Below are 18,906 nucleotides of genomic sequence, written 5' to 3' on the forward strand. Positions count from 1 at the left end.
ATCAGCTCTATGACAAAACAGTGATCTCCCTTGACCTTGAACAGCCACAACACAGAGACATGTAGGCTCCAACTTGTGAATAAGCAACATCCAGTGATAGAGTGTAACAAAGTACATTTATTCAAGTACAGTGCTTTAGTACAGTTTTGATGTAATGGTACTTGAGTATTTGCATTTTCTGCTTCGTCAAATTTCATGGAACTTAATTTAATTCAACTTAATACTTCCACTACATTTCAGAAACATTTCATCTTTAAAAACGCATGTATTTATTTACAAGCAGATCTTGACCTCCCTGATATGGCACCAGCGCAGAAGCAGAAGTTTTTAGAAGTGTTTAGAATTAACATAAACTAGATTCCAAAAGTAACAGCATGTTTGGCAGCATGTAACCCTTTTAGCAAATGTTTAAATTATGTATTTCCTTCAAAACACCACTGGCAAGCATACTGCCACCTAGTGGTTTCCCGGCACCCCCTGGAAATATGTGCATTTTTTTAAAATCAAATTATATAGCCTCCAGAATAATATCATGTTTTAATAATAGCCACTGTTCCTCTTTAAAGGAATACTTCACTCACAAATGACCATCTGTAAATCAATTATCCTCGTAATGCTGTGTTGCACTGATTTTGTTTATGATGCCAAGATCAGATCCATACCATCAGGGTTTTTAAAGTCTATTGCCACACAGACAGACAGAGAGCACTTTGGTCAAGTCATCTTTATTGGGGAGCTACGATACAACTGCAAAGCAGTATTTCGGCTCACACTCACAGCGTGTGGTTTACTCCTAAGTACATTTAAATACAATGGGAATTCAGTGTGTGCTGGTGGATGTTTACTATTGTGTTTATCTGCTCATGTAATTTATTTGCTTTAACTTGTGTGCATGTGTCCTGGCTGCAACATTGCCCCCACTGTTATCCTTCACCTTTTCCTCAGTTCTTTTGCTCAGCTCTCCTTCCTCCCTTTAATGTTATACTTCCTCTTCCTGTTTCCTCTGTCTCTGCTTTTACCCACTCTCCTCCACTCAATCCAACCCTCTCTCAGTGATCATCCTTCTTCTTCTTACTTCTCGTACTACTCCACCTCACCTGCCACATCCTCATCATCAGCACATGCTGTGAACTCTTTCTCAGGTAACAGGCCATATTCATTGAGAAAGCCCTCCACATCCGTTGCAAAGAAGTCTTCATTGAAGTGTTTGGTAACAGCCAGGAAATTTCCCAGTAACTCACCAGCTTTGTACACCAGCAGGGCAGGAAGAACCTGGAGGGATATAAAAACGAATCAAAATGTAGCTATAAGCTGTCTCTGATGTTGATTATTTTTTCTTAGTGATGTGATGCTGATTTTAAAATAGTCATTAAATTGCATTCATAACAATAATTTAAATATACTTTTTTCAATAACAAAAGGTTTAAATCAGTCTTAGTATTAACAATGCCACAACAACAATTTAAGTTAGTTATTGATGGGAGATTTTTTTAGGCGAATATCCCTGGCCTAAAGTTAGGTTTTTACTTCTAGTGATTGCATTTACACTTAAAGAACCATGAAGGTGTTTTTCATTTGTGAAGATTATTTTGCTGAACAAAACATACAGGTATCATAAATGTTTGTTTGCCATATAACTTATTTTCTGCATAAATCCAAAAACCAATGAAAAAAAAACCACACTCCCTTTTGGTCAAGGGAATCCGGGCGACTTTTATTTCCATGTTGGCCTACAAAAAAAACATCATCCCTGCAGCACTTTAATAGTTTAGTCATAGTTTCAACATGACATAGCCAATAATTTAGACATGAAATCATCATTTTCTTGCTGATGATATTTCTAACATTTTACTAACCTCTGGGGAGAAGCGCTCAGCAGCTCCTGTCGCCACAGCATCAATACGGCAAAATTTAACGCTGGGGTACTCCAAAGCCAGACAGTCCAGACATGAGTTCAGCTGTTCACAGCCTGACAAAGGACAAATAATGCATGCAGAATTTTGAGCAAACAGCACAGCAGTGAACCATTCCACTGGAATACATATACACATTTCTGGAGTCTGTGTTGTAGCATGTTAGTAGATCAGTAAGATTACACTGAAGTTGTATCATGCGTCAATGAACCTAAACTTAAACACAATAAAAAACAAACAAAGAAAACAAACCTTTGACACCATGCTGGTAAATGTGGACTACCACTAGCGTCAACCGATGTTCCTTCTCTATGACTTCCAGGAAGGCTTCTCCAGTCTCGAGCTCATGGACCTCTTCAAACGTGGGGCCAAAGCTGAGGCGCTCATGCATTTCCTGCATACACTGTTTTCTGTAGCGTTTCAGGCAACGTTCATCTTCTTCTTGGATCATTTCGTACTCCTGAACACTCATCTAGAGGTAAGAAAACATATCTTACAGCTTCACCTTTTTGTTACATTTAAATGTATTTGTTTTTGTCCAAAGCAAATCACAAATGAAGAACAATCAAAGTCAAAGTATATTGTTGTTGTGTTAAGTGAATGTTTTTATTTTACTGTGTCTGTCTTCCTCTCAGTGTCTGTGTGTTGATACTCCAGTTTGATTCATCTAGTATTTCTTAATTTTTCTGTCTGTCTTTCCATTTCACTGAGTAGACGGGTTTCCATCACAGATTTGCACAAACTCCACTTGCAATAACAAGAAGCATGGTGATGCTGCATCATGAGGGAGCCAGTTCCTACTGACAAGCACATAGCCATAGCATCATGTGACCTAGAAAAGCCAAAAGAGTGTTTCCATAGCAGTTTAGCAAAATATGGCTTTTTCAAATCTCTTGAAATACCACCTCATGTGAGTGTGAAAAATCTCTGCGATAAATACGAGATTTTTTCAAAACTGACATGTTTCCATTAGTTGCACTTTATATGGACTCTGATTACCCGCCTGATCCCTGTCGGTTCAGTTTACCTTTGATGCTTGGTCTCTTAGTTTTGACCCTGATTGTTTGCCAAAATAAATCTCGGACTTTTAACTTTATCCTAGCCTTTTTAAGAGTCGTGCTTGTGGGTTCTTGACTGTCTGTCATTAACAGCTACAGTCTGTATGTATCTTTTTGTGTTTGGCACATATCTGTGTGATTGTAGGTGAGTCTGTTGTCATCCTCTCACTGACTATCAAATCTGTCAAAGGTAAGTTTTCCTCTATGTGAAGTTCTGTGAGTGTTTCCATCCACCTTTCTGTTGAGTCTCTCCTTGTCATCCTCTCGGGGACTGGACATTTGTCTGAGCAGCTCTCTCTTGCTTTGAGGGGCAGTCTGATCCACACTGTCCAACTTAAACCTTCGCCAGTCATTAATCACACCTTTTGGACCTGCAGATACAAGGAAATGCCCACAAGAACATTTCTTCATGAAGAAATTAGTACATTAAATCTAGTAAAAGTGAACATCGATCCATGCCTCAATAAACTTATTACAGAGAAACAACATTCATACATTCATCAGTTTCGAGTCAAAATGGTTAATAGTTTTGGTTTTAGTGATTTATAAAAGCGACTCTACACTGAGTGAGGCTACACTGTCATTTTAGCTATTCAAGTCTACTGTATCTTTCTGGCCTCTACCTCTGACCTGTGTGATTGGCAGGCAACTCATCTTCTTCCTGAGCACAGCCAGACATCCTGCCAGCAGTCTGCAACACAGAGAACACACAGACTGGATGAATTGATCAGGCCCATCCAGAGAGCAGGTGAGGTTATGTGTCCTCTGAAAACCATGTTACAACTCCCTCTCAACAACACTTCAAATGTCAGGTAGAAATATATTAGAATGATGGATTACGACCAAAGTGTCATGTGCGCTTGTCCTGCAGGTGTGCGTGTGCTGTTATAAATTCTAGCTTCTAGCGTAACATACGGATCGTTTATGTTTGGTTTTACCGGCAAAAAAAAAAGGAAAAAAGCTGAGCTAGACTAGGAACAAGTCCTGTTGTTTACCTCTGTGTTATATATGTTATATGTTGATAATGCTTTCCGTCATTTTACTATGAGTTTGATACAGAGCTATCCTTATTTCAGGATTAATATGCATATTATGCATATAATATGCATATTGACAAAGGAAAGATGAACTGCCACACAACACTTCCAAAACTATCTGCAACATTTTTTGTGTGCATATGTGCAAGGCAGGTCTCAACAGTTTTCAGTTTCAGTTTCAGTTGGTTTCCAGTTTAATTACTATAATAAAGCTCTCTTTTGTGTCACATTTTTATTAGGATGACTTATAAACATACAGTACCTTAATTATTAAAAAATAAAGGGGGACTACAAATGGCAACCTTATTTTCAGTTTTGGCAACCAAAAGCTAATGCCTGGTTTCCAGCCTGGCAGCCACTAGGTAGTATTGAGTCCTGCATGCCTCCATGCAATTGGACACGTTGTCATGACCACTTACTGTGATCCAGACTGAAGTTTACTTATCAGATTACGCTGAGATTACCAACACTCTGACACATACACACGCCCAGGACATGATATGTATTTGCGTGTGTGATATGACATCATCCAAAAGCTAAAGTTTTATTTGATTGTTGTGATCCTGAAAGTTTAAGGTTATCCTGTGGTGACACACCCTATTTTTAGAGAATAAAGGAGAGGCTGTTTCTTTTGTTTCTTTATCATTTTACATTTCACTGGATTCCAGGATAGACAGTGACTAAACAGATTATGTAGTTCTTGAATGTAATTCTGTTGTCAAATTATACGTTTGCTCCTTTGAACACGTTTTCCTTTTTCAAAGTTACCAAAATGTGGCATGAAAGCTTTCATTAAATTATGAATAAATCAACATAAATGATAATGTTGCAATCAGTTGCACAGTGCTCTGAGTATAACACATCCACTCCTGATGGAACTACTTCTCCCCTTGATGCCAGTGATGGCCCCATGAAAAGCTATTGTGCTGACACAGCTGAGCTGTTGATGACAACACGTCAGTCATTAAACTGATAATGCCCTTAAGTCTGAGGCGGCTAATTCCTTCACGCCATCAGAGCGATACCTTTCTTGCAAAATTATTTAAATAAATTGAAAGGCAGTTTGGAAAGTGGACTTAAACCCTCAATGGTTTTAAACACAACATAACATGAAAACACTTTCTAATACATGGATATGCATGAACAAATAATTTGATTAAAACAATGGTTATTTAAGCATATATACATTTATGTAAGCATATATTTCATGTGCCGTTCAGGAAAACTTTAAATTTCTGGGTAATCAAGTTTAATTTAAGGTGATGCAGTGCTGATGTTGTACTACAACAATAAATATACACAGAAAACATCTGAATATGAATTTGTTGCAAACAAAGTGATCACAGCTTTTACTTCTAACAGTGACTTATACAAAATAAACTTTATCTCTAATGAAAGTATTTTAGTTTGGAGAAATTATATTTCTAGCTTCTGAACACAGACGATCATGATCTGATCAAATAAATGCATCATACATTACTAAAGCAGCCAAAAATTCTTACCTTTGTGTCTTGAGTAAGAACTGTCTGTCAGTTTCTAACAGCTTATTCTTTTTTTTCAATCTTTGTCTGTTGTATCTATTTATTGTCTGTCAAACTAGGCATTCACTGAGTGCAGTGTCCACACACAGAGGACTGACAGGAGAGAGGGAAACACAAGTTTAGAAAGGGGTGGGGTGAGAGATGAGGCATTAAGCTTAATCTTCACCAACATTTTCATCATCACAGTAATATCATGTTGTCTAATATGATTAGGTGTGATACCAGGCTCAGTGTTGTGGACTGATGATGGGAAAGTAGACAGGTAAGATACTTTTTTTTTTCAAATTTGAAATTATTAATACTGGCAACTGTTAAATGTAACTGTTAAAAGAACACATATAAACAATTATCAATTTGGCAAGTCTACATTTTGTGATCTTATTTATTATTATAATTTCAGTCCTAAATTGTTAAGCTGTGGTTTTAAGAGACCTGATCATTCTCATTAACTTTGAATTAGTTCTTTCTCATGCTGAAAGCAGGCTATTGTACCTGAAGCCCATGACAACAGGTGAAAGTTGGGACGTAGATGGCCCAATGAACAGAAAGTTTTGCCTTCAGGCTTAGTTTCCTCTTCACCATGCTGGTCTGATGCAGCGCCCCCATCACTGTTGATGCCGCACAAAATCACACAAAATCACATAAAATCACACAAAATCACACAAAATCACACAAAATCACCTATCCATCTAACACTCCATTCACACTCATGAGACCCAAAGAAACTTGAACTCCTTTGCTCTGTGCAATAGCTCTCTTCCAACTCAGAGGGAGCAATCCACCATTTTTCGGCAGAAAACCACAGACTTGTGCTTGGATGTGCTGGATCTCATCCCGACCACTTAAAACATGGCTGCAAATTGCCCCTGTGCATGTTGGAGGTCACTGTGTAATGAAACCAACAGAATTAAATCATCTGCAAAGAGAAAGGATGTAATTCTAAGGTACCTTAACCAGACTTTCCTCCCCCTAGCTGCTACTTCCAATTCTCTCCATGCATATCACAACCAGAATCGGTGACTAGGGACAACCTTGGTGAAGAACAACACCCACTAAGAATATTTTTGACTCTATGTAGAGTATGTGGAAACAGCTCTCACTCTGGATATATAAGGACCAAATGGTTTTCAGGAACCACCCTGTAGAGGGCTCTGCAGATTCTACATTGCTCATCCTGAGTCTGAGGTTCAACAATCAGTCAGCACCCTGGAGTAAACTTTTGTCATTAGGCAATGTTTTTTTTTTAATGGAAGTCACCACTTCACAGACACCAACACCATCACCTTACTAATGAGCTTTTACTGCATCTGTTCGTCCTTGCCATTAGTCATCATTAAAAATGTTTAGTTTAGAATGACCAGAAATAGCTTACTGAGAAATAGCACCTGTAGCAGAGTGGGATTCCAGTGATTTTTACATGGGTACTACTTGACTGACAGATGTCACAGAATAGTTGCTAGTGGACACGACTGTATGTCCTGGCAATGAAAAAGTATTTTAAAAAAGAAACATCTGCTGACAGTCACAATACTGTCAAATTAAACTGAGATAACTATACTGAGTTTATCACTAATTTATGTCAATAGAGACATGATTATACAATGAGCATAAGGGAAAAAATAGCAAAGTTCTTCACAGTACACTTTAACAGCATTCAAAAGTCATTTCCTGTTGGTGATACAGCTAACTGATTTTTAGCTTAAGTCTAATAATTTTAGGAACTAATGAGCTTTCAGACAGCTGATGCAATAAACTTGGCTTTACAACTTGACTAGTACTTGACAAGTACAGAATGAATGAAATGACAGATGTGCATGATAAAACAGAGCTAATGGCTAGCTATAGCTTAGCCTCGCTCGAACAGTATGTTATACAAGAAATTGGCAGTAGAAAATAAAAAGTGGGAAAAAAAAAACCTACCGTCCCTGGGTGGGCTCGAACCACCAACCTTTCGGTTAACAGCCGAACGCGCTAACCGATTGCGCCACAGAGACAGCCATGTTGGAAAAGCGTCAGATGCAGGACTTATTTAGCCGTCTGGGGCGGTAGCACACTCAGTGAATTCAGTGTGGCTCTTTTGTAGTCAGTTCAGATCTGTTCCAATTAATCTCAGGTAACTGCCTGGACTGCGAACATTATGATGTTGAAGCATTGTAACCCTGAAACAGTAAAATATCGAAGTTTTAAACAGGGCAAGGTGCAAAACAGAAGCCGTCCCTGGGTGGGCTCGAACCACCAACCTTTCGGTTAACAGCCGAACGCGCTAACCGATTGCGCCACAGAGACTCTTGCCGGTCGTGCATGTGCTCAGAGATTTTTTTTCAGACAGTCACAGTTGCCGTTGTACTATATTTTTGAATGTTGATTATTAGCAGAGCTGCAGCAGTATGCTGGTTTCAAGGTACATCATGGCATTAAAACTAAGTTAGTTAACTTTGAGTTACTGTATTTTTTTCACAATGTTATTCCAAAAAGCAAGATTTTATTTAACCCTATGAAACTTGAATCAACATCTCCTTGTTCTGCCTTCAGACACCTTCGTACACCTTTAAACCTGCCAACTATGAACAAATTGGTTAGCTTTCCTTTGCAAGTCGGTAATATGTTTTTAGAGGACATTAGTAAATCTGGAAAAATTCTTGAAAAAAAACTAGGGGAAAGTATTTATTAAAGTATTTAAATTTATTTTTCAGATTTTTTACTATATGTTAAGCCTCTTTTTTCAGGTCATGTTCCTTTTTGTTTTTGTTTTTGTTGTTGTTTGTTTTTGTTTTGTTTTGATGGGGGGTGGGGGGGTGGGGGTGTGAAGGGGGGTGTTTGATTGCTTTTCCTTTGTTTTTTTTTCTGACTTTTGAGTAATATTCGTGTACATCCCACGCAACACAAAGTTGGGCAGATGTATTTGGGACCAAATGGTGCACCATATTGATGTCTGAATTCTGACCAGGAGCTGAAGGCTTTATGCAAATATATATGACAGTAATTTCATTAATCAGTGAAAAGGGATTTACTATCTGGCTGACACAGTGAGGATTTTAAGGCCGACATATGGTTATTTTGTTAATCAGGACTGCTGGAACACAATGATGAGCAGCCACAACAACCAAAGCCACATATCAAATATACCAGTGTAATATTTTCTGTATGTGCGCTTTCTGTATTGAGTCTTAAAAGAAAAAAATAAAATGCTATGACTTCAATGATGCTTCCGAAAGTAAACTGTGGTTTGTGCAGAGGCGCTTCCCGAGGTCAAACCAAGATCCTCTGGTGGACGTGAGAAAAGTTTTAGATGATATGTTATGACAAACAATAACAATAAAAATAGCAATAACAAACACATATTTATCTGTCACTCTCTTTTTTTAGTCACCAAAAGTTATTTTACTACTTTCAAATGACTCCATAAGACTCTGCTCAGCCATTTTGGTAAAGCACATTTTGACTTAATAAATTTGTATGTAAAAACATGAAGAAAGTAGCAAATTCATTGTTTAAAAAATATTGAAAAAGCTGGTACATGAACAATTCAGTCATGGGGAAAGTGTTAAATTTATACCATGAAAGGGCAATGCATTTCTACAGATACAAACTGTACTTTGGAAACTAAAGGTCATATTTTTAAACAAATAAAAACTTGTGAAATTCTGTCATTTTAGCCTAGATACCTAAGAAAATAACAATAAACTAATTTTCCAAATTATTTATATGTGCCTGTCCATTTAAGGGTTAAGATGACAGACGCACCCATGCACATTTTTGTGTTTTTGGCTTTTAATTTCTAGCATATTTCATCCTTTTTTAATGCATATTGTTGATGATTTATACAAGGTTGTGTATTTTTGGGTGTTCTCAGTTTTTTTCATGTATTTTTTATTTTTAGCCTATTGTAAACAACATGGCCTGAAATAGACCAGTTAATGTCCCTACACACAAAAATGTGCAGTTTGAATGAAACCCATTCAAATAACTATTTTTTATCCTGCTCGAAAAGAAAGTATAAAACATACATCTTCTCATTTCTCCGCTTCATTTGAAGCCGTGGCTTTAAGTGTCTGATGGTTTCCCTCCGATTCTGATGGATTATGACCGAATGTGTAAAAGCGCAGATAGCTTTCAAGTGGCACCTTTTCCATATCCTCTGTTTCATGTGTAATTTTTATGCAAATGTCCAAAGCAACACAACATTTTTTTTACTGTAAAATACATAAAACACACATCTACACAGGGGCAACTGCACAGCTTTGAAAAAACAAAACACAGGACCTTTCCCAGCACATGAAAGTTACAGTCGCCACGAGAACCAAAACATTTTATGAAATATGACACTGCAAAAATGAAAAGCATATAAATAAATGTTGCTGCTCGTCTTTCACATATACCAGACTGCAATAATCAAAGCATAAATAATCCAATTTGCATGAAGTATATTGAAAATAAATCATTTATTGTGTTTTTTAGACCATAAAATGGAGTTGCATCATGACAAAAACTTGGCAATTGAAGGGTTAACAATTTTAAAAATGTATTAATATGTTTTATTTATGATTAGGACTGATGTTGGTTTGAAAAAATAAAATAAAATAAAATAAAATAAAATAAATAATAATTTTAAAAAATTATAGCTTGATGATTTTATTAGCACATTTTTGTCCTAAGGGACATTAACGTAACAATTTTGAAGGTGCATCAGTTGAGGTGACCGTAGGCCAAGAGCAGGAACATTATTTTTTTCTGTGTTGGAGGCAAACATCCACTGCTATTCAAGGTTTGGGAGTGTCATGGTTCATTACAATAACAACAGAAAAACCTGGCATTGCCCTTGCACAAAACTACATAAATGCTGTCAAACTCAGCAGGATGAAGACTCTTTCAAACTTTTTTGCTGAGGCAGCACCTGTGTTAGATGACACGTCCCCAGAAGATATTCTTTTCTATCCACCAGAGGGAGAGGCACTTGTGGAAATGGAAAATATCTCATATTCCATAAAGCCCTGCCAACAAACTTTCCAAAGCACCTGACATCAATACAATCTTCTGAGGACATACCGAGGCACTTGGTTCCACAGGAGTTGTATTGCCACAAGTGTCCCAACAAAGTCCCTCTTTCTGAGCCAATTGCCATATCCAAAAAAGCCAAGATTGTGTCAGTCACAGGAGTTGTGGAGGGTAGGTGTCATTACATGAGAGCAATTATTATTGCTGTTTTCTTTTTACAAGTTCCATGCATGGCTAAACTTGTGGTATGTCATTCAGAGACAATTGTTTCATTGACAATTCATCCCTTTACAGGTATTATAACTGTAAAAAAAAATGAGCTGTCTGTGGCACATTTTACCAGTATCAAGAATGGGCAGAGGGGCTGCTCAACTTTAATGATCCTGTCATTTTGACACTTCACTTCTGTCTACGTTTGAGGAACTCTACACAGGTAATACAAATTTGATATTGTTTTGTTAATTTTGTGCATATATTTCTTTCCAATCAATTACCTCACCACTTCCATCAATTTTTAGAACCATATGACAGTCTGAAGAGTTGTGGAGACTTTACAAGCCACCAACAACCAGCAATATCGAGACTGTGAGTCCATGCTCCATGGTTACCTTCATCTTGAAGCCCTTTCGTCACACAGCTATAATCTCACATGTGTAAACTGTGGACATCATCCTTCTGTTGTGATTATGGATTTACACAAAAAGGAGTCTTCAGTATGCCAAGTCAGTATTTATTTCTTCACGTTCCTTAGAGGGACTGATACAAAGGCCAGTGGAATTTTAAAAATGGTTTGTGCTGTATTAGTCCCAGTTATTATAACTGTCTGCCCACTTTCAATCTTCTTCATACTGGGGTTTCCGAAGCAGACCAGTGGGAATGACTGTGGTGTCTTTATGATAATGGTGAGTTGTTGTTAATGTTAATGTGTAATGGAACGCGTAAGCATCATTCATTTGTAAATACATGTAGTAGTGATTCACCGTCATCTACATCTGACAAATCTTTAGTGTGAATCTCAGTGTTTTATCATGCTACCATATACATTTACAAACAAAAATGTGCAATATAAGGTATTAAATGACATTAGAGTGTGCAGGCCTCAACACTTTCTTTCCACATTAAAAGCCAGGCATGATTCACTGGGTATATGTGCACTACATGTGTGTTAATATTGTGTTATTATTTTTAATATTACGGTAAGCCTGGTATTTGCTCTTGGGGGGAAGCTTTGACTTCAGCATAGTAAGTATTACATCAAAAAGACATGAATATGCTTTCAGAAATGAAATGCAAATTGATTAACTATGCTCTTTCTTCAGCATGACATGGCTCTCCTTAGAAGGTGGTGTGTGTCATCCTAGTGGAAAACCTTGGCCTGAAGAGGTATTTTTCAGTGCCAAAAAATGGCTGTAATTGTAAAAATATAACCGCGGACTTCTGGTTAAGTGTCCACATTTAGGAAGAATATAAATATTGAGCATGAGACATTTTCTGTTTGTGTTGTAGTTGTTTCTCTTTAAGTAACAATGATGTGTGGAAGATGAAGAAACCTCCGCGGACACCGACTCGGTTGCATAATAATCAATTTATTGCAGCAAAGTTCAGCATCCACCAGGCCCCATGGTCTGCCTGGGAGAAGATTCAGGACCAATGCGAATCTCTCCCTTTCAGCTCATGCAAGTCTCTTATATACGTACAGGCATCAATACATTTGTCCGTAAAGCAACTCTTTACCTGCTGTGATCAATCACAAAACCCCACAAGTATCTCCTTATTTGGAAGGAGCCTTATTCCATATTACTTCTAGCCAGGCACCAGTATTCTACACATTTGTCTTCCAGGCCTAAACATCCCTAGACCACTAACTTCGAGGCCTCTTTGCCTGACCAAATTAGGAACTTTAAGAAACTGAGCATAATACACTACAGTGTACTGCTTGTACATTTACATTGAGCATCCAACCCAAAAAATTATATTTACAGGCAATTGTCACAGGACAATACATGTCTCTTTGGGCAAAGAAGGAGGGAAGGGTTGTCATCTTGACCGATGAGCAAATGGACAGTGTTCCACTTCTTGTCAGGTGTCCTTGAAACAACATAGACAAGAAGTCCAAGCTGCAGTTCTCCATCTACCCAGCTCCCCAGGTGTCCACGGCTGTGGTGGAGCCCTTCAACTCCATCCTGACCACCCACAGGACCCTGGAGCACTCTGACTGTGCCTTCATTGTGGATAACGAGCCCCTCTACGACATCTGCCGCAGGAAAATCGACATTGAGCGTCTCTCTTACACCAATTTGAACAGGTTGATGAGTCAGATTGTGTCCTCCATCACTGTGTCCCTTCATTTCGATGGCGCCCTCAATGTGGATCTGACAAAATTCCAGACCAGCTTGGTTCCATATTCCCGAATCAACTTCCCTCTGGCCACCTACGCCCCCATCATCTCCGCTGAGAAGGCTTACCATGAGCAGCTGACGGTGGCCAAGATCACCAACGCCTGCTTTGAGCCGTCCAATCAGATGGTGAAATGTGCCCCTTGCCGCGGTAAATACATGGCTTGCTGTCTTTTGTATCGTGGTGACATGGTGCCTAAAGATGTCAACGCTGCCATTGCTGCCATCAAGACCAAGCGCACCATCCAGTTTGTGGACTGGTGCCCCACTGGTTTCAAGGTGGGCATCAACTACGAGCCGCCCACTGTGGTTCCTGGTGGAGACCTGGCCAAGGTCCAGAGGGCTGTGTGCATGCTGAGCAACACCACTGCTGTTGCAGAGGCCTGGGCTTGGTTCGACCACAAGTTTGACCTGATGTATGCTATGCATGCATTTGGGTGGGTGAGGGGATGGAGGAGGGAGAGTTCTCTGAGGCCAGAGAGGACAAGGCAGCTCAAGAGAAGGAAAATGTGGTTTGTAAGTTTTGTAATTTTTTTTTCTTTCTGTATAACAAATACCATGAAGGAACATGTCAACCGTTTGGTAGAGGACTATTCAAAATAAAATGAAATAATAATAACAATAGTACATGAATTAATAAAACTGAAAAGAAAAAACAACATGGATTTTTGTTCTTATTGCCCCAAAGAAATATAAAAGGCAAAGATTTTTTTTGTCCTTTATAGAAGTTAGTACACCCCTCTCATGTATTGTTTTCCATTTCCACACATATTTGGATGAGTGATAAGCCTAATGGCATTAGTTTGTGAAGTATGATAACACCACAGGGATGCGGCAGAGATGCAGCGCGAGCCTTGCGTCAAGCACCGACACAATACTGGAAACAGTTTGAATTTTTCCTTCAATGTAAAAGCAACACTTTAATGGCAACGTGGGAATATATATAGAGTGGAAAGAAATTTGACGCCTAGTGTCAAAACAGGCGAAAGATGTTACATGTTAGTGCGTGATATTTAATATGTGTCACAAATGTTGTCTTATACTTTGTAAAGTAGGCCTGAAAGTGCTACAACGTAACTTCGTCACAAGAGCCCGTTCTTATTTTGAAAGGTTAAACAGGAAGTCCTTTGTGATTAAGATTGCCGCTGTAGTCGCAGCTGGTCAGACTGCACCGTGTCTGTCAGAGCTAGCAGCTTCTGCTCACCGTGGTTACGGTGTCTAGTTAACGGGGAGAAAACAGAGAGTTGAAGGACAGTCCTTCAGTCTGCCGGTAGATTTACTGACACTGCAGCTGCACGAGCCCTGTCGGTAACGGAGCCGACAGCCAGAGGATGAGAGCGCGAGCTCTGCAGTAATGATGCGTTTTATTCTGGACTGCCTGAGGACACCGAGAGCGAGGAACCCCAAGGATGAAGGGTAAAATTACTGTTAACACTTTTCCACAAAGAATGACTAAAGTAGGCCGGTGTCCTTGCTACATTCGCGCGACTGGAACTGCGTGGTTTCATATTTTAAGGCGGTTTTAAACTTTTAACAACTAAAATGAAGGCGACCCTTTAAACCGAGAAAAGCAATTATCCCGTCAGGCTCAGCGTAAATTGGGCTACAGCATCTCAGGGCCCATTTGAGCAGGCACGGTGCTAAATGAACCTCATGTTAGTGTGGGAAGTGTGCCAAATGTAACATAACTAAACCTATGCTGGGTAACTCTGTGACCAAGCAGCCTTCTCTTAGCCTTACTGTTGTACTACGTCCACTGCATTTCACCCCACCAGTTAGTTTTCAGAACATTTGATCCACACATATAAACTGTATATACATTAACCCTTTGAAACCTGGATCATTTCTCTCGTGCTGCATTCAGTCGCCTTATGCAAAGAATAAAACCTTTGTAACCTGAGCATATTGGTTTGATGAAATAATAAATTAATAAATAAATAAAAAACATTGATAAAAAGGCCATGGGCAACGTTGTAAGAAATTCTCCACAAATTGCAAGAAATTAGTTGATACAGATATATATATATATATTTTTTTTAGAAAAGCTAGGGAAAGAATTCTGGATAAATATATTCACAATTATCATATCATTTTTTTTTTTTACAGAATTAGTGTAACTTTTAAGATTTTTTTCCAGGTCATTTCCTTTTTTTGATTATCCCATTTTGTTTGTTTATTTTTGTTTGTTTGCTTTTTTTTTTTTTATTTCTGGGTCATTTCATCTTAAGTTGCTCATTTCCTTCCACCCATGTTTTTTGAAAGAAACCCAGGCAATTTGCACAGGTTTCAGAGGGTTAAACTACCAGCCAGTGTGTAAAGTATTTCAAATTTCATTCACTTGAGCCAGCATCAACACAAAACACAAACAGTCTTCATTAGGATCCCTTAGATTTGTGGAAAGGTTTAACCAGATATAGTGACCATACTGTGTGGAACATTTTAAAGTGTGAAAATCAACTTGCCACTGCTCTCAGGTGAACAAGCAGTAATGGTGACATTGGGACCAAATGACCTCTGTACTGCAGGTTGTTGTTATTTACTGACCAACATAATACATAAGAGGAGTAAACTAACCACAACTGATACATGTGAGCCTTGCTGATTTATTGATCTAGTTTATACTGTAGCTTGAATATAAAATATGAGATAATACGAGGGCTGGACCCAAATATTCGGCTATTCGGGTATTCATTCATTGGGTAGGTATTCAGTTTTGAATGTAGATATTTGTGTATTCCCATTTCCTTTATTTTTCTTTTCGGCAGAGGACATTTCAGTGTTTGTGATGCTGCTGCTGGTGCTGTGCTGGTCACACACACGGTGACAGGATTGATTATTTTAGTTTTTTTTTTTAGGTTTGGGTTAATAACAGTATTGTAGACTGAAAAGCAAGCTGACTACAGCCCTATTGTAACCTTTTGAGGTTGTTATGGTGATTTGTAAATAGATGCCTATTTGTACATCGAGCAGACACAGAGTAATATTAGCAAATAGAGTCATGTTTGCGTCCATCTGATGAAGAAATAGATAAGTCCAAAAGGGACTCCCTTTAGCTTTGGTTTGGTCTCCACCAGCTTCTGAGAATAGTAGCTGCGAGATGAGGGAAAACACAGTGTTCAAGTAAATGTTCCAAAATAATTAACTACAAGTGGCTAAAAAGCTCTGCAGAGCTGCAACTGGCTTATAATCCTCTGAAGTTACAGTATGTTACTGCAAGCTAGCACTTTCACATCACACAGTAATTCGATTCAAAGTAGAAGTCCAGCTGAATTTAAATGTCTACTACAGCATACATTTTTATAAATTACATGTCCTGTATTCTCTTTTTGGGTGTATTTGACAGAGTACCGTTAGTTATCCGTCTACGTAGACAGAGACCTTATTTTTATACAGCCGATCCAATCTTGCATAAAGCAGTACTGCAGTGTATTATCATATGGTATTCTGCTATGGCTAATCAATTTTTCACTGTGACAGCAAGAATTTTTCAATCCGGACCCGTTTAAACGATATTGCCTTTCGACTTGGCGTGATAGTCAGCAGTGTCAGTGGCAGCCGCAGCAGACCTCACTGCTGAGTTCACTGAATTACAAACCTGGGATTCGGTTTCAAAGAAATGAAAACATTTTAAATTAAATATCGATGAAGTGATTCAGATCCATCTCATTCTTTTAACAGATCAGTGTAATTGAGGTACTTAAAAACGGAAGCATCGATGTATGAATAACTAAGGTCATGGATAAATCCTTGCTGCCTGCCAGTAACTGGGCTAACATCAGCCCTGTTTTGTGCAGGCTTGTGTTACAGTCGTGGACAGCAGCTCAAATCATAGTGACACAGTAGCTGTGCAGTAGAAGACACTGTCAAGCTTCCAACTCAAATGGAAATAATTGACAGGCTTTAAAACCCTGATGAGGTGTGATATCCTTCATTATTATTCATGTACATGTTAGAGCAGACAACAGACATCAGTTACTTATATAGATAACATGTAACATTTCCACATTAAAATGCCCCCAAAAACTTTTTATTTTTGAGTTGTATGCCTCCATTATCCCAAATATGATCTGTGATCTGAGATTTTATTCAAGCTAACACTGCGTTTCATTTGGTTGCCTGTCTATTGAGTCATATCCCCGTAGCCCCTTAAATCGCTCATCGTTTTAGGTAACCACAAGAAACACCAGATGATACATCACTGTAAATCATACAGTGTCACATAATTATACTCAATAACATTAATTCAATATTTTTTCAGCTTTACACGTTTTATTCTGCCACACAGCATCATTTTCTTTATTGATTGCATGCCATTTTGCAACACAGTTATCCAGATTGTATTTGATAATATTATGTTTTAAATATTGATCTAGACTTTAACAGTGCGTTACTAACAAGTGGCTAAGGCCAACCACCGAGTTAATAGGGACGAGTCATGTTGATTTCTTGAATTTCACCGGGTTATTTGGTCCATATTAGGGTTTGGCGCTGACACCCCCCTCCTACTACTTGCCTTGTTAACTCATTAAACATTTATTCGAATTCAGTAGTCACCAAACAGTCTTGGTGACTCTTGCTAGTAATCTAGTTAGTAAGTCCATTGTTTCAATAATCACCAGCTCTGGTTTGGTCAAAATAAATCCTTAATTCTCCAAGTTTAATGTACAAAAATATGTCCTTATTACATGCCGCTAATACATTACATTTATGACCCTTTGACCTTGGGCTGGGGTCATCTGTACTCTTTGACCCCCCTGACATGGGCCTACCAGGAGTAGCACTGGGTCTAACCTGTGCAACAGCAGCAACAGAAAGTTTGCTTATCCGATGGAGAGTCAGAGCGGTCTGAGACTAGATCCCTGGCACATTTTTTCCTCAAGGGTTGCCTGGTTTTGCCATATTGCAGTACATGAAATATATTTTTGGGGTCTGACATTTTCTGAGTATTATTAGTCATGTTGCATGTCAGTGCTGTCATATTCAGCGGTCTTAAATGTAATTGCACATGCCAGTTTCTTTAAATATAGGTTATAGCTGTTAAAGATATGTATTTTAAACTCTGGAGTAGCAGCACATTGTTTTTAAATCTCAATGTGGGCAATTTCCGTCTGCTAAAGTAGTCAAACCTGCACAAATTAATATTCTTATATTAGTACAACTATTGCAGGATGAGATAGAGTAGCTGATATGAATCCATTAAAACATGCAATGATGTCTACAAATAACTATTCATTTGTAATGTGAAAGTTGACGCTTATAGGGACAAATCCTAATCCTTATTGCCTGCAAATGCCGCTCTCATCAACCTCACTTTCAGTAGCTCAAGACTAAACAACAGACCAAGTTAGACACTAAACCAAACCAGAGCTGAAAGGAGAGTAAATATTGGACTTACACTGATCAGATGGATACAAACTGGACTCCAAATGAATGATTCTGTTGCAAAACGGGTTAAACAGAATCCAGTATGTCTACTTAAAAACTGCAGAAATGCATGTGCTTCTTTTTACACTATATTAGTTGTCTGTGCACACTGGCATTTTCACAGGTTTGTTAGCATGCACGCTCTGTGCATAGTAAAGGCACACTCAAATTTTTGTGGTTTACATAACAAGGCCCTCACAACTATGCAGATGTGGAAGTAAAGCTGTGTGATATGGTCAACAACGTTCTCACCATGAAAATTTTCATATTTGCTGATATCAATAATTATCTACCAAAAAGTCAGACCATTATTTCTTTTAAGGTTTAATGTTTTGTTTTTAGCTCCTGAGTAAAAGTTGAAGAAATCATCTAGTTAATTGAGGTTTAAAGTGTTTTTTATTGTCAGAACATGACAACATTTGCCAAACAGCAGAATATTTCACAAATCTCAGGTTAATTCAAAAGAAATATAATCAAAATAATGCCAATGAATAAAACAATAAAAACACAATAACAAAGAAATCTTAGTTCTGGTCAACAGC

At 38.3% G+C, this 18,906-nt stretch overlaps 1 protein-coding gene, 2 non-coding genes and 1 pseudogene across 3 annotated transcripts; 1 reads left to right on the top strand and 3 right to left on the bottom strand.

Moving 5' to 3' along the window:
- Positions 1–1,083: 1,083 nt before the first annotated feature.
- Positions 1,084–3,656, bottom strand: pdca (phosducin a). The gene is made up of 5 exons (XM_042496952.1): positions 3,602–3,656; positions 3,206–3,342; positions 2,166–2,385; positions 1,857–1,969; positions 1,084–1,272 (listed from the first exon to the last, which is right to left on the bottom strand). The coding sequence occupies exons 1-5, from the start codon at positions 3,648–3,650 to the stop codon at positions 1,084–1,086; spliced, it is 708 nt and encodes a 235-aa protein (XP_042352886.1). The 5' UTR covers positions 3,651–3,656.
- Positions 3,657–6,669: 3,013 nt separating this feature from the next.
- On the top strand, positions 6,670–15,429 carry LOC121951853 (annotated as a pseudogene).
- On the bottom strand, positions 7,470–7,543 carry trnan-guu. Its single transcript has one exon. It is a non-coding gene; the product is annotated as a tRNA-Asn (tRNA).
- trnan-guu lies at positions 7,762–7,835 on the bottom strand. Its single transcript has one exon. It is a non-coding gene; the product is annotated as a tRNA-Asn (tRNA).
- Positions 15,430–18,906: the final 3,477 nt, after the last annotated feature.

The sequence above is a fragment of the Plectropomus leopardus genome, chromosome 12 (genome assembly GCF_008729295.1).
Source record: "Plectropomus leopardus isolate mb chromosome 12, YSFRI_Pleo_2.0, whole genome shotgun sequence".
NCBI classification, from domain to species: domain Eukaryota; kingdom Metazoa; phylum Chordata; class Actinopteri; order Perciformes; family Serranidae; genus Plectropomus; species Plectropomus leopardus.

Bases quoted from the DNA above. Each gene is read 5' to 3' on its own strand.
- pdca (XM_042496952.1), bottom strand. From the start codon at position 3,650: ATGTCTGGCTGTGCTCAGGAAGAAGATGAGTTGCCTGCCAATCACACA. The intron at 2,386-3,205 runs GTGGATGGAAAC...TCTTACCTCTAG, and splicing joins AGGAGAGACTCAACAGAAAG to ATGAGTGTTCAGGAGTACGA. The intron at 1,970-2,165 runs GTTTGTTTTCTT...GTCCTTTGTCAG, and splicing joins TTACCAGCATGGTGTCAAAG to GCTGTGAACAGCTGAACTCA.